This window comes from Nematostella vectensis, chromosome 4 (genome assembly GCF_932526225.1).
Source record: "Nematostella vectensis chromosome 4, jaNemVect1.1, whole genome shotgun sequence".
Taxonomy (NCBI): Eukaryota; Metazoa; Cnidaria; class Anthozoa; order Actiniaria; family Edwardsiidae; genus Nematostella; species Nematostella vectensis.
This window is the reverse complement of record NC_064037.1, coordinates 9,936,377-9,963,642: the sequence shown is the minus strand read 5'-3', so window position 1 is coordinate 9,963,642 and position 27,266 is coordinate 9,936,377. Positions and strand designations below refer to the sequence as shown.

Here is a 27,266-nt window from a genome sequence, read left to right as displayed (position 1 = left end):
TGTTTAGAAGTTTATTTCCATCTGTTCCTGTTAACTGATAATAAACAGTATCGGTAAATACAATTGTTATATACTGAAAGCTATTGGTCTATCAATCACCCTATTTTTTATAGGGACTGTGGGCACCATCTCATGGCCGAAATTGTTATTTCTCATATGTGTTGAGCACTGGCCAATTCAAGTGCAGTAGTAAATAGGCTACCCTCTGTTAGGCATAGCCATTTACATAGTCCCTAAACATTGGTTTCTCAATCACTTTATTTTATACCTTTATTATGCTGTCACCTCCAAGCGTGTGTTGGCTGTTTGCCCCATCATAAGTTTTGAAACCACCCTGCCCAAGGCTGATCACATTTACACACCAAAAATAACAGAAGTTGAGACTCAACGAATACAAAATAAATGCCTTATTTCGACGCGGGACGAAAATTCCATTGCGCGGACTTCTATCACCTTTTTTTGGTAGGTTTTGTCAAACACACCCTACAAAGGAATTTGGGTCTCTTGTTATGCCTCAGCAATAACAGAATGTAATAACTTTTTTTAATTAAAATTTTACTTAAGTAATCGTCTTTCAATTTTTCCCTATAAAGAATTTTAGCGGCACTGTCAATATCAATGCCAGAATCAATATTATTTCGTGATTTTTATTTTTGGTCAGTTACATGGTGCCATATTTGTATATGATTCTTTATAAATTCCACGACTGATTACATTTTGGGACATAAGATAAGTAATCTACACAAAATCAAGTTAAGCAACAATCCTTTACAATAGTGTCATGTATCCTCTGTTTGTCTTTTTCTTCTCTTGCCGCTGCCGACGTATTTTATCACCGACGCAAGACAAAGGAAATAATGTAACTCATCGCATGGGAAATAAAAAAAATCCTTTTTCTATACATGTTTGTTTGCAAGCTCTGCACTATAAATAAGACGCACAAATCTGTTTAACAAACACTCTCATCGCAAACTGAAGAAACTCTGGAATGTATTGAAGGTAACGGCTGTAAGATTCGCCCTAACATTTATCAACCAGTCTGTCCCTTCCTATTCTTTAATCTCGAACATATCAATGGTATATTTGCAAAAAACCGATCCACTAGGTTAACTAAAGGCTGATGCTATCTAAACGATATTTGTGAAGAATGTTTTTTTGTCGCTTATTAACTTGGCCGACGATGCCAATGGATGTCAAATAGCGGCGTGTGTAGCTGTGTTCAAATGTCTTTCTTGTTTAACTTTTTCGACTTGTCTATACGTTGTTGTTTTATGTTTAGTTCATTCGCAAGAAAACGAAATCGTCCGGTTCCACAATAGCCCATGTCTTTTAAATTTTGCAGCCTGTACGTTCAAGATGCGAGCGTGTTACATTGGTTTGGCTTTGTGTGCTGTGATGGTGTGTTGTGATGCATCGTGTGAGATGGCGAACTGGTGGAGCAGTTACTCAGTACATGAACGGACTCTACAGAAACAAACCTTCAGGATATCAGGGGATATTTCTGATCGAGCAAGCACGTTGTTGTGCCAGGCCGAGGCCTTACTGAAACCAAGCCACGTCCTGTATCATGGCTGACTGGTGGAGTAGTTTTGACAGGTGAGAGACTAGATGATTTTCTAGTTGTTCTGACTTATATAAATGACGCGTGTAAATGTATGTCTTACTTTGAGAGAGAACTGAATAATAAGAAAAAAGTATTGCACGCAAGTCGGACGAAAGAGGGGGAGGATTTGGCAATTGTAATTAGACGGCTAGAGTTCACAGAATATTAAAGCTGGAGTAATAATCCGAGGGTAGTCTTATCTGATTATTGGTACATATAGTTTTCAGGTCTCGGTACATGCGATGTAAGGCCGATTTTTTTTGTTTATGTCATTTTTTTTTTGTTTTCGGGTCGAAAGTTGGAAAGATTTACAGAGGGGGAATTAAAAGAGAAAAGTGGGTTATTCAGATCTATCGGCACTTCAACATTCGAAACTCACAACTTAAGTACACTCAAGTTATTAGAATTATTATTTCTTAATATGGCACAAGATAAAGGAAGGGGGGGGGGGGGGTAAAGTCTTCAGTTTTCACGGTGTATTTCGTATTTCTTTTTCGTTCAGGAACAATCGTTGGAACACATGTCCGAATGGTTACTTCCTCCAGGGATTGGACCGAAACGACGGCCAGAGCCTGGATAACATCGAGGTCGGCAAGTGTTGCAAGCCCGCCAACCACCCTCACTGGTACGGACACTGTTATGATCAAGACGTGCGGGCCAGCTTCGACAAGGAGGGCACCAGCAAATGTAGGGATGGCTATTTCATGACTGGATTATACCGAGGCAATTGCGATGAGATCTATTGCATTGAAATGTTCAAGTGTTGTAAAATGGTTCCAAGTAAGTTGTGAGTTAAAAAAGGCGATTTGCACTATGAAATCACCTGACTCTTCGAGTGAAAACTCGCGCGCGTTTCTGCTTTTGGCGGCACAATAACGACAGCAAAGCGTAATAAGCCAGAATGTTTTTTGACAAAAAGGCCTTCATTGTCATAAGAGTTCATTTTTTCGTCGCTTTCTGAGTTGGCGGTCGCAGCTATTTGTGTGTTTATTTTGCCGTGAATTAGTTTGCAATTCAAAATGTCATTTGTTTCGTTAGTGTAAGTGGCCTGGCCTGGTTCCGTAGCCTTTTTAGGGCTCGCGGAGCTCCGTGAAAACAAAAAAGACAATAACAAAAATGAAAGCACGTGAGGCTTTTGAAAAGGACTTCTCCAAAGGATGACTGTTTGAAATAGTTTGAAAATCCGGGGACAACTTGGGGACGGTGCTTCTTGCACGAACATAAGGACCTTACATAATGAAAGTAAACTCACCCCTGGGTGCTGCTATGAACATTAAAGTTTTAGTGTCTAATTATCACGATTTACATCACACACAGAATTTGCTGAATGGCAAATGATGCTAAAAGGGCGGCCGCTCCGCAAGGATATCTCAATAGATTATTTTGTAAGATTACATATAAGAAATTACTTCCATAATGATTTATCCATATTTCCGAAATATAACATGATCCATGATACCTTGCAATAGAAGAACTGCGCTGACAATTGCAATATGCGTGGCCTTTTTTTGAAGATAGTTGTATGAGTTGATGGTTTACTCCATTTTTAGCACCCCCAAAGATGCAATCCTTGGATGATGTCAAGACCCGTATTATGGATGAGACCATGGCAGAGTTGGCATTACTTGCTCACTATCTTGGCTACGGATGGTGCGCGAGCTGCCGCGCCCAGTTCGTAGGAGAGGACTTTAGACGAAACGGGGACAGCTGGGAAGCGGACAGGAAAGGCCCGTGCAATGGCTACATGAATCATCACAGGCTCAAGAGACTTCAGAGACTTCAAGTTTGGCGTCAAGAACACCGTCTACGGAAAACCAGTTATTCAGACATTGAAACCTCAGTCGTACATATCTGGAAGCGAAAGATAATGAAGATCATGAAGTGACACGCACGGTTTCTGAGCAAGTGGAAAGCACACGTACCGTCACCCACGAGACAACCAGCTCGTGGAAAAAGACACTTGGAGTCGGTATCGAGTTGAGCTACACGCACCCCTCCCGATGCAACAGGAGGGGTGGGAGTAAAAGCGTCGTACAATTTCAACTACGAGAAGTCGTCCACCCAGACGGACAGCACTGCAAATACGCAGAAGTACACAAGCACAGTCACATCGACAAAGAGGCTCCAACCCTTCACAGCTGCTCAGTATCGTATTATGCTGACAAAGACGAGAACCACCGTACTGTACACCGCAACCATTATCGTGCACTTCTCTGCAGAGCTAGACGGATTCTTGAGGTGGGGAGGAGGAAAAGACGGAGACTCTACCAACTACCATTACAAGTAAGTCGTGGCTACCATTACCAATAAGACTTAAATACCATTACTAGCATATCATAGCTTACATCACCAGTAAGTCTAGGCTACCATTAACCAGTAAGTCGTGACTACCATTACCAGCATGTCACAGCTACCATTTCCAGGAAGTCGTGACTACCACTACCAGTAAACTATAACCTATTACCAGTAAGACTACCATCGCCACTAGTATTTCTAATACAAAACTTTCTCTTTCTCAAGGCACCGCGGCTCAAATAGAAGACCAACCTTCAAGTACAAATTCGGCGACTCGTCAACTCCGTTCTACAGCGCCCTGAAGAAACGAAGTGACCGAAGTATGCGACCATGGGAATGGCATGAGATGAAAGCGAGATATTCCCATGCACAAACCCTGATCAATGCTCTCGCCGACGAGAGCAAGTATGAATTTACCTTGACTGGGCAATTTGAGGACGTGATTGGCCACCATGTAGATATACATTGGAGTACCACATCGCTAAAAGTACCGCGTGGACTCGAGAGAACCTTCGCTGAGACGCATTTCCCAAAGATCAAAGGCATTTCCCCCAAACATGTCTTCCCCAAGCCACCAGCGGGTCATCTCTCGATGTCCAAACCTCACACTCTCCTGCTGCTTCCTAATATCAATTACGATGCCCCGGATAACAACGTACATGGGAACACGACCGATCCACCGAGAATGTTTCCCAAGCCTCCAAAAGTGGACATCTCCATAAAAGAACCACAAAAAATCCCGCATGTTCCCAACGTGGATAACGAAAGCGAGCTTACTGAGTGAGAAGTACACGCACACGACAATGACGACTGGACGCCAATGAGGACTGGACGCCAACTTGGTGTGTAAGGGAAGAATATAAAAGGGCAGCATTTGACAATAAAACGAGCATTTAAAAAAAAAGAAGTGTTTGTAATATTTATAGTTTATTATCCCATTTTCTGACTTTGGCATTAAGATATGGATGGTCTCTTGTTGAGTCAACCACAGGAAAGTAGGAATAGAACCAATAGGTCAGCGCGAGGGTTGGCAAAAGTCTTTGCTTGAGCGGTGGTTGCGAAAGGGGACTATGCATAATTAGTTCGGCCTCAAATAATGCAAATGACGTCATCCCTAGGGATTATGAATATTCAATGAAGTTTGATTACTATCCTTTTTCCATGTGATACCTGACTGCAGAAATTCGACCCTCCCGCCCCCAAGAAAATTCTGGGTCCCACGTGTAGCAAGCCCCATCGGTTGTGTTAAGGGCGTGAGGGGCGCAAGGATATAAAAACATCAGAGTGCCATGAATGAACCGGTGTGACGTGTTCACTAATTCATACTAACCAATGAAAAGGCGTATCAGAAAAACACTTCATTTCAGTGTAAATTTACTTATATGCTGATTGACAAAGCTTGCTCAAAGACTCAGGTCAATGGGGTTCTACTGCATTTCCGCTTATCAATTGAAGCCTGGAAGAGACTAGTTTCTGGCACACAGGATATGTCTGGCCAAAATGCTTTTTTGTGCTCACACATTCTGTCATGTGTCTTTGCCATCTGATTTCAACAGTACATGGATGTCTGGCCAAATTGCTTTTTTGTGCTCACACATTCTGTCATGTGTCTTTGCCATCTGATCTAAACAGTACATTGATATGTCTGGCCAAAAGTGTAATTTCTGCTCACACATTCTGGCATGTGTCTTTCCTGTCTGATCTAAACAGTACATGGATATGTCTGGCCAAAATGCTTTTTTGTGCTCACACATTCTGGTATGTGTCTTTGCCGTCTGATCTAAACAGTACATGGATATGTCTGGCCAAAATGGTTATTTGTGCTCACACATTCTGGTATGTGTCTTTGCCGTCTGATCTAAACAGTACATGGATGTCTGGCCAAAATGGTTATTTGTGCTCACACATTCTGGCATGTGTCTGATCTGAACAGTACATTGGCGGGTCCAGGCTCAAAGGGGAGGGGGGTGGGGTGGGGGGGGGGGAGAGGGGGGAGAGGGGCAGAAAAGGGACATGAAAAGAGGTGGATTACAAGAAATTCACCAAAATGGTTATTGAATGGTGAATGTTTATTTATACCATTCAATAACCATTTTGGTGAATTTCTTGTAATCCACCTCTTTTCACATTCTGGCATGTGTCTGATCTGAACAGTACATTGGCGGGTCACCAAAGTGGTTATTGAATGGTGAATGGTTATTTCTTCGAAGTATCATGATGGTAGTAGTGATATAGAAGAAATGCCAGAGAGAAGTCTATGACGGCAGCCATAAAAGACACCCTAATAAAACAGTTTTTTTTTATAATGATAAGTTGAAGAAAATAAGTGAAATAAATTTTTTATTTTCACAAACTCATCTAAGAAACTGAAAAAAAAGGTTTTAAGCCTCATGCAAGCAGCATTGCTTGACTTGGCAATGCTAAACTGTTTGTGTGCCATTTTGGATGCTGCCTTGAGGTAGTTCATCAACATATTTTTTTTGTTTTCTGATCAAGGAAGCAGGAATGTCCCAAGTCTTATCTATGAGATTTGTCTGCTGGTCGACTGGTTTACCAAGCCATATGTAGCTCAAAGCACTCAACACTCACCCACCTTAATTTAACATGTTACAGATTACCTCTTTTCCAGTCAGAAAAAGTGCCTTTCAACAAAGTTAGGATGGTTGTAAAAAGCTTCTCAGTAACAACAGTGAAGAATTTGGCTGCAATTCTTTGAAACTATAAAGTAGTATCAGAATAGTGACAAATTTTACTGATGCACTGCTAGCGGACCACCATGCTCTCTCCAAGCCCTTGCTCAATGGTCTTCAGATCTTCTATGTCATCCTTGATGATTCCAATAATGTGCATAAGTCCAACCTGCTGTTGTTCAAGATGCTGTTTTAGCTCATCCTCAAGTTGAGGATCCATCACATACTTACCCAGGGACCTCTCTCGTGCCTGGCTCTGCTGTAGTCTGATTTGTGACAGCAGCTCATTAAGACGAGCCTTGAATTGTAGTGGTGCGTTAAGCTCTACTTGTATGGACTCCATATGCACTCTTAGTTGTTCCTCATCAGCCTGGACAGAGTAACCAGCTTTTCGTAGGGACTCTTGCTTCACCATAACCTCTAGCACCCTATGGCTCAGTTCAAGATGCTTACGTTTGAACTGAGCCAGCTTTGCCATAGTGGTGGAATGATTTCTCTGCAGTTCTGCAATCTCATCACAGATTATCCCTAACCGCTTCTGGTGCTGCAATGTTTCCTGCTCTTGAAATTTCAACCGTTTTTTGAGTTCACTGAACCCTATGATTGGAACAGGGAGGAGTTTTTCAGGGTCTGGGTTGTCTTTCTTGGCCTGGTCCCACAGAAGGGAGTCAATCCCTGCTGGGGCATTGTCTAGGTACTGCTGTAGTAAGGCTGGGGGTATGCTACTCTTGGCAGTCACGCTAGTCACACCAATTGTCTGTAGCTGTGCTTTGATGTTGTTTTGATTGAGATAATTATATACATCAGTAGCAGGGTGAATCTTGGTGGTACCATTTTCAGCCCGCTCAACAACATATATCACTACTTCTGTACAGTCCTCTGGCAAGGGCTTTAGGCCATCAACACACACCATTACAGTGGGTTTGCTACCAAAGCACTTGTGCAATGCAGTAACAAACTCCTGTTGTTGTTGACGTACATCAGACTCTTTCTTTTTCACCACAATTGCAACAAGACCATCATCATTACCTGCCGACGGCAGCTGGCTATATCCAACAACCTTGAATCTGCAGTAAGGGTTTTCAGGAGTGAAATCCACTGCCTCACCTTGCTGATTGAAATAACCCTTACCTGTCCCCCAATAAGCTTGGAGCTGGTTCAATTTGGCGATTATCCCATCCCTCTCATCACCATTAATCTGTGGATTAGCCAGGGCAACGTTCATTAGAACTTGATTATTCAACACAGCCTGCTGAGCGTTCTGCTGTTGTCCAAGTGCAGTGAGCCCACCCCCAAAACCAGTAGTGCCAAATCCAGTTGTTCCAAATCCTGTTCCAGTAGTTCCAAACCCAGCAGTCGCTAATCCTGTTCCAATAGTTCCAAATCCTGTTCCGGTAGTTCCAAATCCTGTTCCAGTTGTTCCAAATCCAGTTCCGGTAGTCCCGAATCCAGTTCCGGTGTTTCCAAATCCAGCAGCCCCAAAGCCAGTTCCAGTTGTACCAAATGCAGAGGTCCCTAGTCCGGTAGTAGCTGTTCCAAACCCTGTAGTAGCGTTTCCTGTATTCCCAAACAGAGATCCCGTTCCAAATCCACTGGCTGTTGTTGTCGGTTTGGCTGCCGACCCAAACCCGCCAAAAGAGAATTGTGTCGAAGGAGCAGAAACTCCTGTGTTCGTCCCACTAGCTGCTCCGAACGCCCCAAATGTGGGAGCAGAAGTTGCTGGTGTTCCAAACACACTCGCAGTGATAGGCTTAGGAGTGCCGAAAGAAAAAGCCATGGCTTTATGGAGATAAAGTGGGGCCAAAGATGAACAAATCGATTTCGTTTGAAAGCGCTCACGTTTTGCCTAGTCCACCCACTATCGAATAGCACAGGTAACCCAACATTTTATCTAATCAAAATATACCAAATTTGGGCATCCTGTGGTTAGAGTCTGTGCTTTGTAGGGAAGTCGCTGCTACCTAAAGTTGGGACTGCAGGCTCACACTTCCTTTTCGCACGTGTGCCGCCATCTTGGTTTTCCCTTCGAGGGGCTTGTTCAATAAAATCAAAATGTCGCGTTTTTTCGCGCGAGAAAGCTCCGGAAGCGAAAGCGAATCGAGTGAGGATGAACAGCCCGTAGTTGTGAAGGCAGCCCCAGTAACCTCAAGGTTTGTTATGTGTGTTTTTTTGTGTGATTCTGACACGATAGATACCGGCTGTTTCAACCCTCGTGGTGCTACGCTAAAACAGAACAGTATACGTGTCCTTACTAGACTGGAGATGCCTTGAAATCATTCTCTACTATTATCTGGATATTCAATTTTTGTATTTATTTGTATTTTTTTATATCTGTTCTTTTGTATACCTATATCTAAAAACAAACAGTACTTTTCCCCTACAGTACTTTTCAAATCTCTTTTTTGCTCATTTGCCTTGTACGAATAATCAAACGCGACAATCTTTCAATATAATTTTATTTCCAGCTTTGTTGTGCAATGTTTGATTGAGTATAAGGGTAATGTTATAATATTGCACCAAACAACAGACTTCTTTGATCATCTTGGATGAGATATTTTAAATACACCCCTTTTTAGGTATAAGGAGGTCTACTTTTTAGTCGTGGTTATGTTGTTCTTATTTGTGAAACAATTTGGTGTAATTTTAGTCTGAACACTCCAAAGGCTCTTATACACAAAGATTGTAGTTAGTGATTTATTGCTGTAAAACCCTAGTTTCATTTATGTTTTTATCACAATAAATTTTAGTGCATACCTTTCTGATTATAGTTAAAAGTATCCTACTACAGAGCCGGAAATTTTTATGCCCCCAAATTATTTATAATCTGCAACAAAACTGTGCAGCAAGTCCTAAAACTAACTTTTTCTAGTAAACAATTTCGTTGTACAGTTTCCCTATTGCCCAAGATAATTTTGGTAGGAATTGACAGGAATTGACAGGAATTGAAAAGCATTTCCAATTTACAGGAATTTCATGTTCAGTGATGAGGAAGAAGAAACTAAACGAGTTGTTAGGAGCCAGAAAGATAAACGGTAAGTTTAAAAGTTCTGGTTGATTATTCAAACCTTAATAATATAACCTCAATGATATGAATCTATAATCCTCTTGCTTTGCTTGTACTTACTAACTTTTTGCACTCCATACAGATTTGACGAGTTGAGTAATGTGATCAAACAGCTTAAGAACCACAAGAAGATCAAAGACATGGCAAAATGTTTGACCGGTAACATACTTTTATTTATTTTATACTTTTATTTTATTTTTAATGTGACAACTCACACCAAAAAATGTGCCTTAAGGTTTTCTGCAAGTCTGGCCAAATGGCGCCCATTTTGTGCAGCACTTGTGCAAGTCTCACAGAACACTATGCTTATCTCGTGAAATGCTCATGTCTTTCTTGCTGAAAGCTTCACCCCAAGCTTCACCCCTTAACAAGGTGCCACTGTACTACACTATGTGGTAATCTGGTTAGGTAGTATCCATAATCTCCTTTTGTTTTAGAGTTTGAGAATTTGGGAAGGGCTTTCACTAAAGCCAAAGCAGTAGTTGACAAAGAGGGCATCCCCCCGTTCTTCATAAGGGCCTTGTCTGAGCTGGAAGACTTTGTCAAGGAGGTAGGTACAACCCACACAGATAAGTAACTCCTTGCCACCAGCAATTCTGATGTATCTCAAGTTTAGTTGATTTCAGAAAAACAAATCAGGGTTTAAATAGTATGTTAGTGCTCAGAATAATGTCAGTGAAACTACTTTGTTTTCCAAGAGGCCTAAATTATACCATTTCAAACTTGTGTTGGTCTATTTCCCAGATTCCACCACGCCTACACTGATCACCCAATTATTCTACAGCTTGCCTGTATTCATTCTAATCATACAATATTGATTCAAACATTATCCTTGCAGAACTGGGAGGATGCAGAAGGTCGCAAAAAGCTCAGCAAAATCAATGCCAGGGTACAGGAGCAAAAACTTGCTTTTATTTGAAACAAAAGTTATTTGTATTTGTAAAACTGTGGAAATGGCCGACTAAGTAAGCTTGTCGTTCTGTTTATTTTTAGGCTCTTGCCACCCTGAGGCAGAAGTTGAGAAAATACAGCAAAGATTTTGAGGACGACATTGAAAAGTATCGCGAGGTAGGTCTCCAGAGGAGTAGTTGATAGTAAAAGCTCTCAACTAACAGGTAGCCATTTCTATTGGACAGCTCTCTTATTGACAATTTCTCAGATACATTATCTGTTTTGATACCCACTGGTATTTCAATTTTTACTGTCTTGTAAAGTAGTACTTGCTTCCTTCCCCTGCCACTTTGATCAGGTCTTCAGCACTCTCAAGATACCTTATGTCATACCTAGTTAAGGCTGTACGAAAGATAAGACTACTTGCCTTTAAATCTTAACAGTCGATTGCATATAAGATTAATATGAAGTCCTGAAAATTTGAGCGTCTTAGTGCTTTTCGTTTTCGAGATATTCTAAATCAAAGTTACGTTGCGAAGGAAAGTTATGCACCAATACTTTATACTCAAGCTTCGAAAACAATTGCCATCAAAGTGGTCATGATTCAGTCACGATCCCCAGGAATTGATTGAAGTTTGTCACCAGAAGCTCTCCGATTTCACATATTACTGCTGTGCCACTCACAAAACAACAGTGCATTCGATCTTCTCGATCCTACCTTGTTCTCTTAGAAATTTACTATGTCTGGGGAGTATAAATTAATTTTTTAAGCTGTTGAATATAAACAACAAATTTTGTTTCACATTATGCTATCAGAAACTGGATTCGAGCAAATCTGCGAGGCGATAAAGCTTTCCGGGCCATGACCCGAGCGCTGGACTCAATTGTTCGCTGTGACAGTTGCTATGCGGCGTCTCTAGAACGGCATGTGATTGGTTTCACGGGAAAAATAGAGCTTCATATATGGTCATTTAAGCGTGTATCGAATGTTTTCCGCTGTTTTTGATACAACAGGCTCAGGTTTGACAAGATGTAAACACCACGAGCGTTTGAGTAAATTTCTGAGAAATGTGGCGAAGAAATGCGAAATTGCCTGGGTTCAACTCGAGACAAAGACACATAGACTTACAAAATACGGTCTATCTGTATCAAGATTTATTTAATTGAACTGAAACTTGGCAATCAAAAACTAGAGACAATTTAGAAAATTTTCATCAGAGTGCATCATCGATTTATATTTCAACGCGGAATAATTTTGAGCGATACTTGAAATTTGATTTTTCGCAACTAATTTCTTGCATTTCAATTTTTTTGCCGCACTCTGACGAAAAGTTTTATTTTATTCTTAGGTTTTATATACTGAATTTATATTGGGTTACATTGAAACTTGTTTGCTCTAGAGCAAAAAGGCATTTTTGGCTTAATTGACAGCCTGCGCTAATTAGCCGAATTCCTCAAATTTCTTTTTAATATGATTAAAATAACAATTTTGTCATGTAGTTGGATAATGTATCTGTTTGTTGTGAAATGTTTCGATCATTTTTATTCAAAAGCGGCCTCAAATGTAATTTGTAATTTAGGGTAATTTGAGCATATATTTGCCTTGTTTGCCTTTCGTACCGCCTTAAAATAAATATAAGATTTCTTGAATGCTTATTTGTAGTTTGTGAATTGGTTAGAATGTGTGTGTTTTCCCTTCACAGAATCCAGTCCAGTCTGGGGAATCAGAAGTCGAGGATTCAGGTAAAGGCCATGTGGTTTTCCAGACCATAATACTCTATTTTCCATTGCATCAGCTGTAGCACTTTGTAGTTTATAGATTAGGTTAATATATTTTTTCTTACATTGGTTTTTGTCATTGAAAAAAGTATCATAAAATCTCACCTTATGAAACCCCTGCTATTATGGACACTCATTAAAGGGAATGAAATACAATCCCTGGCAAGACCAAATTACAAAGAAATCACCTATAAGTATCTCTTGTTATCACTGACTCTCACCATTTCAGTTCATACTAGTCCAATACTCTGACACATTTATGCATGAGGTTGTTCCCTCCCATTGTTTTACCTCATTCTCTAATACGCTTCAGTGGCCTTGATTATTTCCGACAATGCCATGCGTAAATTTGTCAGAGTATTGGGCAACCCCTGCCCGTAGTAGTGCAAGCTCTCTCTACTACATTTTGCAATGTCTTAGAAGTTGACAATGTATTATATTCCATAGAATCAGAGGATGACTCTGATGATGACTTTGCACCAAGACCTGAATCCTTCAAGAAGAAAGGAGCCCAAACAAAGAAAGCTGCTAAGACTGTATGTTCTTATGTGTATATTATTGAATTCATTGTAGAAAAGGCATTATACTGTTAAAGTAAAAAAGAAGCTGTGTAAAATAAACTTTAAAACCTATAAAGCATTTACTTTAGTTTTTAAAATGATGGGTCTATTTGAGACTAGTTTTGTAGATCTCCTGTTTGTCTGTCTGTTATCTGCTCAAAATTTTGCCTAATTAAATATCAAAGTACATTCCTCCACTTTTAACTGACTCAGAAAACACAAAAATAATCTGTATATAATCTTTCCACACCCTGTTTTATGCACCGACCACGAAACTGATTTGTAAACTACAGTGCAATCTTAATAACTCAAATCTGGATAACTAATTTGAACTGACTTAAGATAACTTCCTGTTAGCCCTCACTGTTTTTCTTCTCTCTTGAGGACTTAAGTTAACAATGTGCCTTGTTGTTTGCAATCAGGAGGAGGACGACAGTGATGATTCTATTGACTGGGGCTCCAGTGATGAGTCAAGCTCTGAGGAAAGCTCAGAGGATGAAAAACTCCCCCAGGAGCTCCATGCTAGCATGTTCTTAAAGAAGTAAGTTCTACATGCACTTAGCTAAGGGGCACAAGGATTCACCTCATAGTCATCTTTGTATGATTTACAAAAAATATATATTCACTGCCCACAAATAGCAGAAGCATACACAAGTAGACCGTTCCTGGTTGTCTATGATTGTTTTTTTTAGATCAATTATTTAGAACCTTAAGCAGTGAACTTGCATACAAGTAGACCCTTCCTGACAGTCCATGTCAGACAAGGGGGGAAAGTGTATGCTACAACGAAAGAGGGTTTACATAAAGCATTACTGATGTTGTCACACTGTCATGCCATCACACTCTCTAATATTTTATTTTGTGAAATAAATCCCTGCAAAGTTGAAGTGGTATATCTATATGCCTAGCTGTGAAAACAGTTGTTTTGCTGACATTTCCTTTTCCTTTTTGCTTGGCTCACAGACAAGCATACAGTACTGTACCATTTCCACCGTGTATTGATTTATTTTTATCATAATAGACAAGTGGTGCATTTGTTGAGATTTGTTAGAGGGGATAGGAGGAGTAGCGCTTGTTCAAAGGGGGCACTTATTTGAAGAAGGGGGCTTATTCGAATAATTACGTTATAGAATACTAAATGAAAGAATCTTGTTAAAGCTGTAACATTGTTATTGTATTTTCATAAGGGCTAAGAGTGATGGCTCTAAACCAGAGAAGAAGAAAAAGAAAACTCCAAAAATCAGGGAGAAGGATGAGGATAGTGAAGGCTGGACAGAAGTTAAGGGAATCACGGTGAGGGCCTACTTCCTTATCAACAGACATCAACTGTTTATGCGCTATTTAGAGAGTATTTTGATGGTTTCATAATGTAAAAATGTTTATTCCCATAATCACTGTTATAATGAGTAAAATACGTAAAATCCTGACTCAAATGTGTTTACCTATACTGAAATTAATAAGAGAGATATACACTCACTATCCATTTAACGTCAGAATCCACCTTTTGGCAGGTATGACAGCGCATGGGTCTCACATGGGGGTCACAGAAAACAAAGTTTCTTGAATTTAACAAATGGCTATCTGCTAAGACTCCTGCATGTAGAGCTTTTTATAGTTTGTCAATCTTTCTTGCATGACACGTGTGAGTCGTTTCAATTGAGACAGTTCATATTTTAGTCACAAAAACAGCTTGGATTGACTGTGTAACAGGCTAATAAAATGAGCAGCCATCATTTGCTGGCAATCTTATGTGCTAAAATTTTTTGCAGTTACTGTATGATAACTGACAGCGTATTCATTAGTAACTTAATTGCAATTGTAGTAGATAACTTTGAGCCATGTCATGCTTGCAGGAGAAAGCCAAGCACTTGTTTCCCAAAGACACTGAAATCACCGTCCCTGTGGTATTGAAAAAGCTTCATGAAATTATATCTGCAAGAGGGAAGAAGGTAGGGTTTTCAGTATGTAAGTCATTTAACAACTTTGTGATTCCGTGCATTTGGTTTTTTGGTTCTATTTCAGTCAAATCAACAACTAAAGGTTACAGTGATCTCATGTTTTATTTGCCTTCATGCAAAGCTAGACAAGACAAATCCTGAGCTGATAATTGCTAAAAAAAACACAGAAACATCATTTGACTTTGCAATTCAGCGAATAAACCTAAATACAAATCAGAGTCTTTTATGTTAGTACACAATATGTGTACTCAATATCAGTACACAATATGTTTGCTACTTAATGACGTACCTACCTTTATCTTGCAAACCTTGCAATGACAAATTTTAACATCTGTTTTTCACACTTTTCCGAATCTGCCTTATTGCCTCAGTTTAAAATTGCATAGCTTAACGACTCCTAAACAGGTACAGTACCTGTGATGGTGATTATTTGGAAAAGTGGTCAAAAGTGATCAAATTCTGGGTGATCAGAATGGTTATTATGAACTTCTTGGTTAGGATAAAGTGATTGTTCCGGTGATTACATCCCTTACTCTTTAGAAAAAGCCAAACTCTGTTTTTTTAAATTTGATTTATATTACCGAAATTCCTATGTTGTTTTTAGCAGGGTAGGGGAAGCGTTAAAAATAGAGGGCATTTGTTATAGTGGGGGTTTATTACAAACTTGTAAGATTGGGGAGAGGGGGTGGGTTATTAGATAGGAGGAGTTTTAAAGATAGGGGGCGTTTAATAGATCATTTTCGGGATGTTTGCTCTGACTACTTACAGTAAGATTATTTTTCATGTTATCCTTCAGGGTACAGATAGAACTGATCAGATAGAGTTCCTAATGGAGCTGAGAAAAGTAGCAGAAGAGGCCAAGTTAGGTAAGAGATCCTGTTCTCCAACTGCATGTTCTCCTACCATTTCTTCATTGTATTTCTTGTTGTATCTTTTAGGAGAGGCCATGACTGTCAAATTGATGTTCAATATAATTTCCTCTATCTTCGACTATAACCCGAACGTGGCAACATGCATGAAGGCCGACATGTGGCAACAGTATGTGGCAACAGTACTGCACTATATATTGCACTACAATTTACATTTTAGAATAGCACAGTAATTTCAATGTTTATGTGTCACAAACCCTTGGCAATAGGCACAAAGGACAACATTACAACCCCGATGTCATGACCCATTCCCTTTAGTCACCATGTCACTGCATCTCTATCTCCTTTCTACAAAGACAATGTTGCTTTCTTTTTTTTTTCTGCAGACGCTTAAAGCAAATAAGTGAATTGATCACAATCCTTGAAAATAACTTGTGCATCTTTGCTAACAACATTGCTTTCTTTTTTTTCTGCAGACGCTTAAAGCAAATAAGTGAATTCATCGAAATCTTTGAAAATAACTTGTGCATCTTTTCTAACAACATTGCTTTCTTTTTTTTTCTGCAGACGCTTAAAGCAAATAAGTGAATTTATCACAATCCTTGAAAATAACTCGTGCTTCTTTGCTAACAACATTGCTATCTTTTTTTATCCTGCAGATGCTTAAAGCAATTAAGTAAATTGATCACAATCCTTGCAAAAAAAACTTGTGCATCTTTGCTAACAACATTGCTTTCTTTTTTTTCTGCAGATGCTTAAAGCAAATAAGTGAATTGATCGCAATCCTTGAAAATAACTCGGGCATCTTCGTAGGAGAGCATGTGATGGAAGAAAATGAAACTTTTGATGTAAGAACCCCCCAAAAATATAACACATTTCTGGAGAAAATGTTGTTCAGAAAAAAAAAATTTGGATAGCATTGTGTGATGTATTCATTGCTAAAATAAGTCTCCTTTTTTGCTAGATGAAAGAAAACCAGCAAAGAATCCGTGGTTGTGTGCTTTCTGTCATTGAGAGAATGGACAATGAGTTTACCAAAATGCTCCAGGGATGTGATTGCCACTCCACAGAATATGTAGAAAGGTACACTAACTTGTGCGATCAAGGACCTGCCTTACTGTGAATTCTAGGACATGCCATAAAAATATTTGAGGCTCCTTTAATTCCTGTATGGCCCAAGCAAACATGGTCAATAAGATACTTATTATGCAGCATTTTAAAAGACTTTTTAATCACAAAATGTTGTCTTGTTTTTGGGCAAGCCACAGATCTTGTTTCTGGGCATGAAAAGCATGCATGTTTTTTTTTTTTGAATAACTCAAATGTCTAGTTGCATGATTGATGCTGAGAGATTCCCTATCGGGCTGTGAGGAAGTGTATGGAGCCCCCATCTCTGTTGTGCACCCTACTGTCGGTGCGTCTTGCATATGACACTGGGTGCCGCACAGACCTCGTCCAGCAGCCCGAGATTCACACGAGTTTTCATAGTCCAGCACAGATAACGCTCGCTCTTGCTGGTTCCACTAACTCGTACACTTTCCCTTGTCAAAGCCTGTGGCCTATTTACTGTAATTACTCTTGTTTTTAATAGTTTGGCTGGGCTGTGATGCTTTTTAACCCCGATTTTATAATCTTTCTCAGTCTTACAGTACATTTGCTCAAGCAAAATATATGAGATATCATAACTTTAAAGTTAAAACTTCATGGAAATGTCAAATTAAGCTAAATATGTTCTTTTATACAAGAAACTTATTTTAAAAGGAGCTCTATTACACATGCCAATAAATAGTTGAAATAAAATGTCGCAGGGGTGTGTGAAAAAGGGGTAGTACCTACCAGAACCACAGACATGGCGGAAAAACAAGACAAGACGCTTCAAATAAGCCCATTTCACATCAAATAAGGTGGAAAATTTCTCTGAGTACTTGATAATCTATAGCAAACAAATATCAAGTGCAACTTTTTCAAATTGATGCGACTTTTTGTAGTGTCATTGAAATTTGAGCTTTTTGTCCCTGAACTGATCCACAGGGCAATGATGATCAAGGAAAAAATTATCTTAAAAAGCCAAAATCTGGTTATGTGCACTTCGGCCTCACGTTATTTGAGTTTTGAAAATCATTCCGTAGAACAAGGAACCTATAGCCATTGTAGGTAATTGTAAGTAACTGGAATTGCGGGTTTTCCAGGTTTTTCCGTCATGTCAGAACCACGTGATTGTCCATTATAATAAGGGTGAAAAAGAAGTATCAACTGCTTATAGCCCTAGCTTTTCATCATTGAAGTTTTTTCTTTGAATTGTAGACTGAAAGATGAGAAGACAGTCACTGATATCATCAAGAGACTGCAAGCATACCTTGAGAAGAATGGAACCCGAGAAGAGCTGTGCAGAATTTATCTCAGAAGGATAGAGCATATCTATTACAAGGTAGCAAAGAAGGACACTGAGATAATCTTTTAACCAATGGATACCCCTAGGCACATGCACTACTTCCATGTTTATTGGATAAAGTATTTGCATTATTATGCACTATACCATGTCCATCCCAAGCCATACAGGATGAGAAACTCTTCTCCCGACTATCTATGTGGGTAAAAATGAAACTACAATTCTCTGATTATGGCTGTGGAAATATCACTTTATTAAGATACTGTTTTTATGTTGGAGAAATTTTAATTGTCTTTTTTCTTTTAGATTGATGCAGAGATGGTACAAAAGGACAAAGAAAAGCAGGATGTCGAAAAGGAAAAACAGGACAATGAGAAGGAATCAGAAGAGAAGAAATCAGAGGATGAGGACAGTAAAAACACCATGGACTTCCTCTGCAAGTACATCTACTCAAAGGACACCTCTGACAGGATCAGAACACGGGCCATGATGTGCCATGTGTATCACCATGCATTACATAACCGGTGGTTTGCGGCACGTGACTTGATGCTAATGTCGCATCTGCAAGAGACAATTCAGCACTCAGATATCTTGACTCAGGTAACATTAACAGATGTGCAGAGGTTAGAATTAGAATCTAATAAGGGAGTTTGTCATTGTTACCCCCTGCTCTTTCCCTCATTACCCCCTACCCTTTCCTACATTACCTCCTACCCTGTCCCGCATTACCCCCTACACTTTCCTGCTTTACCTGAATAGTCTGCCCCTACCCAAGACAATTCTGTATAACAACACTTTCTTTAGGCAGCCCAAGATTGGCATTCAAGTCCCCTTAACTTCCCCCCTATGCATGTTTCTCCTTTCTAATTCTAACTGGATGGTGTTAACATATATTTTTTTATATGTCTATTTGATGGTGGTGATTTCCAGTTGCTTCCAATTCATATATATTCACAACTCCTGTCATACGTGTTGTTTTGTCCACTTCCAGATCTTGTACAACCGCACCATGGTACAACTAGGACTGTGTGCCTTCAGACATGGCATGATCAAAGATGCCCACAATGCACTGCACGATGTGCAGTCCAGTGGTCGAGCTAAGGAGCTTCTCGCACAGGTTTGTATGTAACTTACTGTGGACTTGTTTTAATTTTTCTTCTTTCTTTTCTTGTGGCTAGCAAAGGTGTGACTTGTGTAACCTTATATTTTCACCTTTTCCATCGTCACCACATGAACAATAAGCTATACATGCTGAGCTTTGTTTGCAAGCCAAAACAAGACAAACACCCATTTGGGATATATTTGCTATAGAAATGTATAGCCGCTGACAAAAATTTATTAACAAGAGACAAACAAGATTTGCGATCAGTCCATCTGATGACAGTGAGAAACGGCATTGATATGCCGATATACTGAGGATTCGAGTAATTATCCTTGTATGTACATTCCAAATAAGGAAAAACCCTTCTCTCAATGATAACTGTAGTCAAGGAAAGCGTAAAATTCTTTATTTTTCAAATCTTATTTATTTAACACTGTGGTAAAGTGGAGATCATGGGTCATCCATTTATTAATACTTGCTCTCAGGGTTTGATGCAGCAGCGTCAATTTGAAAGGACCCCAGAGCAAGAAAAGATTGAGAAAAGAAGACAGGTATGCTATATTCCCATAACAGCACCTTCCATGGTCCTGCCCCTAAGAATGACATGCGATTGTCTTGTAAAGTGGTGCTGTTATTAACCTTTGAAGCAGTTGTAACATAGATTGGACTGCCCCTGTTGCCTGGTCACGCCCATAGTTTTTTTTCTCTGTTTCACTTCTTGTAATACCACGTTGAGAAATAGTTTGACAGCATTCTTTGTCTTGTGGTCATGCTGGGTTTTCATTAGTATTTGACAGCCCCTTATCTTAGCTCCCCCTTCACATGCTTGTCATTGATTTCCGCGGTCCCCTTTTCAGATGCAGATAATTGATTTCTGGTGTTTTCCTTGGTCCACTTTCACATGCAGATAATTGATTTCTGGTGTTTTCCTTGGTCCCCCTTCACATGCTTGTCATTGATTTCTGGTGTTTTCCTTGGTCCCCCTTCACATGCAGACCATTGATTTCTGGTGTTTTCCTTGGTCCCCCTTCACATGCTTGTCATTGATTTCTGGTGTTTCCCATGGTCCCCCTTCACATGCTTGTCATTGATTGCTGGTGTTTCCCATGGTCCCCCTTCACATGCTTGTCATTGATTGCTGGTGTTTTCCTTGGTCCCCTTTCACAGGCAGACCATTGATTTGCTGGTGTTTTCCTTGGTCCCCTTTCACATGCAGATCATTGATTTCTGGTGTTTTCCATGGTCCCCTTTCACATGCTTGTCATTGATTTCTGGTGTTTCCCATGGTCCCCCTTCACATGCTTGTCATTGATTGCTGGTGTTTTCCTTGGTCCCCTTTCACAGGCAGACCATTGATTTGCTGGTGTTTTCCTTGGTCCCCTTTCACATGCTTGTCATTGATTTCTGGTGTTTTCCTTGGTGCCCTTTCACATGCTTGTCATTGATTTCTGGTGTTTTCCTTGGTCCCCTTTCACATGCTTGTCATTGATTGCTGGTGTTTTCCTTGGTCCCCTTTCACAGGCAGACCATTGATTTGCTGGTGTTTTCCTTGGTCCCCTTTCACATGCAGATCATTGATTGCTGGTGTTTTCCTTGGCCCCCTTCCACATGCTTATCATTGATTTCTGGTGTTTTCCTTGGTGCCCTTTCACATGCTTATCATTGATTTCTGTTTTTTTCCTTGGTCCCCTTTCACATGCTTGTCATTGATTTCTGGTGTTTTCCTTGGCTCCCCTTCACATGCAGATCATTGATTTTCTGGTGTTTTCCTAGGTCCCCTTCCACATGCACATCAACCTTGAACTCCTTGAATGTGTGTACTTGACTTCTGCTATGCTGTTGGAAATTCCATTCATGGCAGGTAAACATTAGTCAGAGTTAAGTTGACTGCATGCTTTGAATATACTTCATTACACATATACTTCATTACTATTCTTCTTCACACATATCTTTCATATGTGTAGTATATATGTCTACAGGGCCGTAGCAGGGGGTGGGGCACTGGGCCCACATGCCCCCCTAATATTTTCAAACATAAGGAAATGACCAGTAGGGGTGTTGCTGTGCCTCCCACCCCCTAAGAAAGTTTTTTTTTAACAAAGTTGAAGGCCTGCTATGGTTATGCCTATCTTATTTTCCATGTTTTCTTGCTTTAAAGCACATGCTTACGACCACAGAAGAAGAGTCATCAGCAAAAGCTTCCATTACCAGTTGAGGCAGAGTGATAAACAGACACTTGTTGGTATGTGTTATCACTTCTTAAAAGGACTACATTGCCATCTATGCATGGAATTTTTAAATTTCCTTAGTGCTATGCTAAGGATAGAGACCTTATTCATCAGGTTAGCATCTACTGTATCTGCTGGAAAGTTATTCAAACAAAAAAATATACACAATGGATTATGATTGGTTTATGTTTTTTTACTGTGAATCAGTTAAAGAATACGAATGAACCAATAACTTGTTATTTTAAAAAAAAACAGCAGTTTGCAGGGAAACTATATAACAACCCCTGATTGACTTTTTACTAACAATGTCTGATTGAAGGTATCTCTTTCTTAAAATAGCAAAAGAAAATCGATACATTGTGTGACCTTGCATTATAATATATAAAAAATATTATATTAAAAAATTTTATATTACATTAAAAATGCCTACCATACCCATCCAAGGCATTTACCAAGTACTTGAACCACTGTGTAGGTCCCCCAGAAAGCATGCGTGAGCATGTTGTTGCCGCATCCAAGGCCATGAAGACAGGAGACTGGAGAAAGTGTAAAGATTACATCCTTGCTGTTAAGGTAATCTTTGATTCTTCTAGAGGTTCTAGTGAGCAACAAAATCTGTCATTGTGCTGCCATACAGGATGAGAAACTTCACTCCTGACTCACTGTGGAGGCGTAAATGAAACTACAATTCTCTGATTATGGCCATTATATCTAGAGAGAGAGGTCATTGGTGATAGATCTTCTGTTTTATCCTGACTGTGCTGTGGTATTTTTAGGTTTGGAAGCTGTTTAGTTGTGCTGATCAAGTGAAAGAAATGCTGACAAGGTGAGAAGGGATTTGTTCATTGTTGCAAATTGTATTGTTATGTTCCATTTTTTTTTTTTCAGAATTCTGTTTTCAGACATAAGCTCTGTATTTTAATACTATAGTAAAAATGTCTTGCATAGAGTAAAAAAATACTCAACTGAAGTACTATACAATTGTTATTTTCAGCCCAATTTCCATTATCTTATTTTTTTCAAATGGTAAATGGCATTTCTACACACGATAGGACTCATGGATCCCAAAATATATGACTATCCATAAAGTATAATTAATGTATGGTTCTTATATCACTTGAGGTTATTTACAACCTTTATTATCACAAATACTGTTATAATAAACTGATACTCATAAGGGTTATTGAACTGCCATTTACCATTTGCCATTTGCCATTTGCACTGACATCCTTTTTTGAAATAGGTATATTTTCTTATTATGTATTGTACATGTCGTCACAGATTATTTTGCCACATGAAATAGTAACAGCTCATCTCCTTGGACATGGAGAGAGCACTACTTGCTTGTGGGAGATCGAATGGCTTTGGTCCTGTCAATCAATGCTTGTACTAAGCTTCTGATTGGTCCAGGGCATAGTCATGTGTCTCTATGAGAGTTGGTCCTGCTGTTTCCTCAGCCTGGCCTTAGTAATGGGACACACATATTTTCATCTTTCAACATTCTCAGTGCAAACAGTGAATGGCAAGTGAGTCATAAGACAAACTGCTGGATATGGGGATAATTTTTTTTATGAACAAAGATGATGACTAAACTTACTACATGAGTTATCCATATTTCCTTGTATACAGTAGAGATCTTACAAGTCCTAAAGTTTTTTTTAATAGTAGATTTGCCCATTGACATGCCGTTTGCACTGATAAAGTTTTTTTTTTTTTAGAAAGGTGTGTCACCATCCAAACTGATTTTTAAGTTATGTTTTTTGGTGTCTAATCTTGTAGAAAAATCCAAGAGGAAAGCCTAAGGACATACTTGTTCACGTACAACAGTGTTTATGACTCCCTCAGGTGAGATTAGGTCAAACGTAGCTGATGATAGAACTTCCCCTCCTTAACAATTCTTTGCAATAACAGGAGTTGTGAATAAATATGAATTTGAAGCAACTGGAAATCACCACCATCAAATAGATATATAAAAATATATATAAACACCAAGTCAGAATGTAGGTGCCAATCGTGGGGTATGGGCGGGATATCCCCCCTTGAATAAAAATAGTTATGTTTTGTATGACTTGGCCACTCTGATCCAGCCCCAAATAGTTGAATACGCTCCTGGGGAATGAATTTTTTTTTATTCATAGCTTATCCCAAGTTTTGTTGACTACTGGTATCATGATCTGTTACAGCCTCCACACGCTTGCAGAGATGTTTGATCTTCCTCCCAGTGTTGTCCACAGCACCATCAGCAAAATGATCATAAATGAAGAACTACAGGTCCGTTTCAAAGCACATCTACCAGCCACAGTCTCTCCTAACAATCCAATGCACACAGCACTTTAAGCAACTAATAGCTGGTTACATGTAAGCAGTTGAACAGTGAAGTAGAGTGGAGAAATGGTCTTGAGTTTTTAGGGCAATAGATTATTATGGTGTTTTATACAAGTCCTGATCAAATGAAAACTAAGTGATCAGATTGGTTAGTTTAAATGGTACATATCAACTCTTATAGAACTGGTTCCAACCAGACTGGTCGCACTCTAAGGTCAGGACTAGCATTTTTGGCACCTCTGATCTGTAAGCCATACAGGATGAGAAACTCTTCTCCTGACTTCCTGTGGAGGTGAAAATGAAACTACAATTCTCTGATTATGGCTTACAGTCACGACTAGCCATTCATAGCTAGCTCCCTAAGAAATCTGGCAACCTTAGTGTGCTCAAGATTGGACAGGATGAACTGGAAGAAGATGCAAGAATGTCAATGTGTGGGGTTTTAGACCTCAGAAATGGAAGAAAATCTTTAAAAGCTCTGCACACAAAATGGCAGCAGAGATTTTGACGCTTTGTTATGTAATTTAGGCGTCCTGGGATGAGCCCACACAAACCGTTGTGATGCATCGCGGGGCAGAGCCTACACTCGTCCAAAACCTGGCTTTGCAGCTGGCTGATAAGGTATTACAGTTAGGGATGTCTAGAGTACTTCGATTTATCAGGATTGAACTCCTGTAGCTGGCTGATAATGTATTACAGGTTGGGGAAAAAGAAAAGTCTTCAAGTTATCACGATTAAACTCCTATACTTTTATACAATGATAGAATCCAGAGTTTTTAATCAGGGGTAAAATGTGTTGTCGTCTATAGAAACATTGTCTAACCTGTAAAGAAGCTGAAACCAGCAGGCAAACGACTTGTTAAAGCTGGTTCTGATTAGGACACAGCGCAAGATCAAGCACAAGCGCAAGCAAAGAAGTGAGAATTGTGCAGCACAAGCGCGAGTGTAAAAAAAAACAACAAAAAAAAAACAAGCAGTTGTATTCTCTTGTGCTTGCTGCTTGTTTGAATTTGAAAATGATGTGGTACCTAGTGAGAAACAACCATTAGTTTTCAAAAGCACAGGAGATTATTCAGGTCTCAGATTTTCAAGAACGAAAGCCTTTAGGGAAACTTTAAAGCAAAAACGACATTTGAAATAAAAAAGCGCTTCCAAACAGATGGTAGGCTGTTACAATATCTGAATATGTCTCATTCATGTTCATGTTCTCTTGCCAGGTTGGTAACCTTGTTGAGAACAACGAGCGCATTTACGAGACGAAGCACGGTGGCTTTTATCAGTTCAAGGACCGCCAGGGACAAGGCCGAGACTTCAGACAAGGGCGTGGCCGCGATAGGGATCGTGACCAAGGTACGTCTGCCTACCAAGGACAGGGCAGAGACTATAGGCGTAACCGAGATAGGGACAGAGATCAAGGTAAAGTACGTCTGCTCTTATCCATCGAGCATGTTAAGGCCTGGGATAAGGGGTATATGACTGCTCTTATCCATCACGCATGTTAAGGCCTGGGATAAGGGGTATATGACTGTTCTTATCCATCACGCATGTTAAGGCCTGGGATAAGGGGTATATGACTGCTCTTATCCATCACGCATGTAAAGGCCTGGGATAAGGGGGTATATGACTGCTCTTATCCATCAGGCATGTTAAGGCCTGGGATAAGGTGTATAACGGCTGCTCTTATCCATCAAGCATGTTTAGGCCTGGGATAAGGGGTACGGTATATGTCTGCTCTTATCCATCGAGCATGTTAAAGCATGGGATAAGGGGTATATGACTGCTCTTATCCATCAAGCATGTTAAGGCCTGGGATAAGGGGTACGGTATATGTCTGCTCTTATCCATCGAGCATGTTAAGGCCTGCGATAAGGGATATATAACTGCTGTTATCCATCACGCATGTTAAGGCCTGGGATAAGGGGCACGTCTCATTCTGCCTGTCAGTATTGGCACTTATTGTGTTTGAAATTTCAGTTCCTTGTCCGAAGAAGCGAGCGATATAAAAAATCTTTTAGATATCCGGGAGGTTTGTCTGTCGTTGTAGCGTAGTTGGTAGAGCATCGGTCTTGAAAACGAATGTATCTGGTTCAAGTCCGTCCTGCGTACTGCCCTGTTTTTTTCTTTTTCTCTTTCGTTTTTTTTAGACATTTAGTAGTATCCCATTTATTTTTATTTTAGTCTTTTATTCTAGGGTAAATCCAAAATCAAGAAACAGTTTTGATAATATCTTTTTTATAATCTAAATGTGCACACTATTATTTCTAAATATGTTGTATGTACTGTGTATACACTTGAAATACAGTGTACAGTGTAGCTACATGCACCCCTTGCGGGGCTATTTTTATATGTTGTTTTGTGTCCCTAAATAAAACGGGAGCACCCCCGGCCAAAGCGGCTTGGCACTTAATAGAAAACTTTTTGAAAAAAAAAGGCCCTTTAAAGATCCTTTTCAAGATTCTTTTTCAGCCATTTTCTTTTTCGTCCGAGCAAAATACCATAATACCAAACAATATTGTATGCTTTTGGCTTTCTTCCGAAGCTATTGTGGAATTTTTTTTCCAGTTTGTATAATGAAGTTTATAAGTTTGTTTTTAGGTGATAATTTCTAGATTTCTTGAAAACATTTTTCCCAACATGAATTAAAATTGATAAAAAAGGTGTGTTTGATTAGGGCTTTAAACTGGTTTGACCTATATTTTGGTTTGTACAATCTACTTTCCCCACTGCAGTTTACTCGCAAAAATTGACAAGATTTTCGTTTAAATTCGCAGGCGATAGACGCTTCCGACAACGAGGCCAACAACAAGCTTATTAGCCTCACAGTGATTGGTACATTACGATTCCTTTGAGCTGAGTTGACATACACAACACATCCTAGACTTCTGGGAAAACGTTCAAGACAATGATCGACTTGGATCGTTCTACAGTGATCGACTTGGACGCTATCCTGAAGGGTTGCCCTGAATTGAAATACACCACACCTGACTTCCTGGAAAACTCCTGCTGTGATTGACTTGGTTCTATCCCGCGGTTGCTGAGGGTGCATCTATAGGGTCTTGGTTATAAGATATATACAAATCCAGACTAACAAGATGGTACAGGGTCGTGCAGCGTGTGAATAAGGACGTGGCTATCTGTGCGCCAATTCGCCATGGCGTACCTAACTTAACCGCACAAATAAAATAAAATGTATCACGTAGAAACAGTTGTCATATCGATAGCTCTTTTGAGAAAATTGGTTCAAGTCAGGGTATAGTATTGGCTACGCCTCCCAAATGTATAAAATGGGCCGTCTCGTAATTTCCCGATATCTGTTAACATCAAGGGTTTTACCTTTGGGAGTACCCTTTCGTCTCGTATTTTCTATCAGGGTAACACAAGGCCCGGGGGACACATGTTACAATACTCTCGAAACACTAAAAGCTGTGGATTGTTATTTTATTGATGTTGTGAATAGAATAATATAAAGAATAAAATAGGAGATCCAGGCTCTCGGATTAGTTTGTATTACCA

At 39.6% G+C, this 27,266-nt stretch overlaps 3 protein-coding genes across 4 annotated transcripts; 2 read left to right on the top strand and 1 right to left on the bottom strand.

Annotated features, from left to right (window-relative positions):
* Positions 1 to 1,567: 1,567 nt before the first annotated feature.
* Positions 1,568 to 4,802, top strand: LOC5513729. Its single transcript, XM_032383253.2, has 3 exons — positions 1,568 to 1,596; positions 2,106 to 2,383; positions 3,154 to 4,802. Exons 1-3 carry the CDS (start codon positions 1,568 to 1,570, stop codon positions 3,486 to 3,488), a joined length of 642 nt encoding a protein of 213 aa, XP_032239144.2. The 3' UTR covers positions 3,489 to 4,802.
* A 1,419-nt stretch (positions 4,803 to 6,221) lies between these two features.
* LOC5513730 (nuclear pore complex protein Nup54) lies at positions 6,222 to 8,454 on the bottom strand. The gene has a single exon (XM_001633942.3). It carries the CDS (start codon positions 8,363 to 8,365, stop codon positions 6,662 to 6,664), a length of 1,704 nt encoding a protein of 567 aa, XP_001633992.2. The 5' UTR covers positions 8,366 to 8,454; the 3' UTR covers positions 6,222 to 6,661.
* A 113-nt stretch (positions 8,455 to 8,567) lies between these two features.
* LOC5513731 (eukaryotic translation initiation factor 3 subunit C) lies at positions 8,568 to 27,243 on the top strand. Of its 2 annotated transcripts, none has more exons than XM_048725837.1 (28): positions 8,568 to 8,738; positions 9,555 to 9,620; positions 9,735 to 9,811; positions 10,090 to 10,202; positions 10,491 to 10,541; positions 10,646 to 10,720; positions 12,247 to 12,286; positions 12,770 to 12,858; positions 13,305 to 13,423; positions 14,070 to 14,175; positions 14,736 to 14,831; positions 15,637 to 15,706; positions 15,779 to 15,878; positions 16,461 to 16,557; positions 16,674 to 16,792; positions 18,014 to 18,137; positions 18,405 to 18,698; positions 19,090 to 19,215; positions 19,686 to 19,751; positions 20,974 to 21,061; positions 21,359 to 21,442; positions 21,904 to 22,001; positions 22,205 to 22,254; positions 23,208 to 23,273; positions 23,612 to 23,699; positions 24,282 to 24,374; positions 24,971 to 25,103; positions 26,525 to 27,243. In XM_048725837.1, the coding sequence occupies exons 1-28, from the start codon at positions 8,641 to 8,643 to the stop codon at positions 26,566 to 26,568; spliced, it is 2,670 nt and encodes an 889-aa protein (XP_048581794.1). In that variant the 5' UTR covers positions 8,568 to 8,640; the 3' UTR covers positions 26,569 to 27,243. The 2 variants fall into 2 exon arrangements, with proteins under 2 accessions (XP_048581794.1, XP_048581793.1); XM_048725836.1 differs by having other exon boundaries at positions 24,971 to 25,169.
* The last annotated feature ends 23 nt before the right edge of the window (positions 27,244 to 27,266 follow it).

Bases quoted from the DNA above. Each gene is read 5' to 3' on its own strand.
- LOC5513731 (XM_048725836.1), top strand. From the start codon at position 8,641: ATGTCGCGTTTTTTCGCGCGAGAAAGCTCCGGAAGCGAAAGCGAATCG. The intron at 13,424-14,069 runs GTAAGTTCTACA...TATTTTCATAAG, and splicing joins GCTAGCATGTTCTTAAAGAA to GGCTAAGAGTGATGGCTCTA. The intron at 25,170-26,524 runs GTAAAGTACGTC...TTAAATTCGCAG, and splicing joins AGATAGGGACAGAGATCAAG to GCGATAGACGCTTCCGACAA.
- LOC5513730 (XM_001633942.3), bottom strand. From the start codon at position 8,365: ATGGCTTTTTCTTTCGGCACTCCTAAGCCTATCACTGCGAGTGTGTTT.
- LOC5513729 (XM_032383253.2), top strand. From the start codon at position 1,568: ATGGCTGACTGGTGGAGTAGTTTTGACAG. The intron at 1,597-2,105 runs GTGAGAGACTAG...TTTTTCGTTCAG, and splicing joins TGGTGGAGTAGTTTTGACAG to GAACAATCGTTGGAACACAT. The intron at 2,384-3,153 runs GTAAGTTGTGAG...CTCCATTTTTAG, and splicing joins GTGTTGTAAAATGGTTCCAA to CACCCCCAAAGATGCAATCC.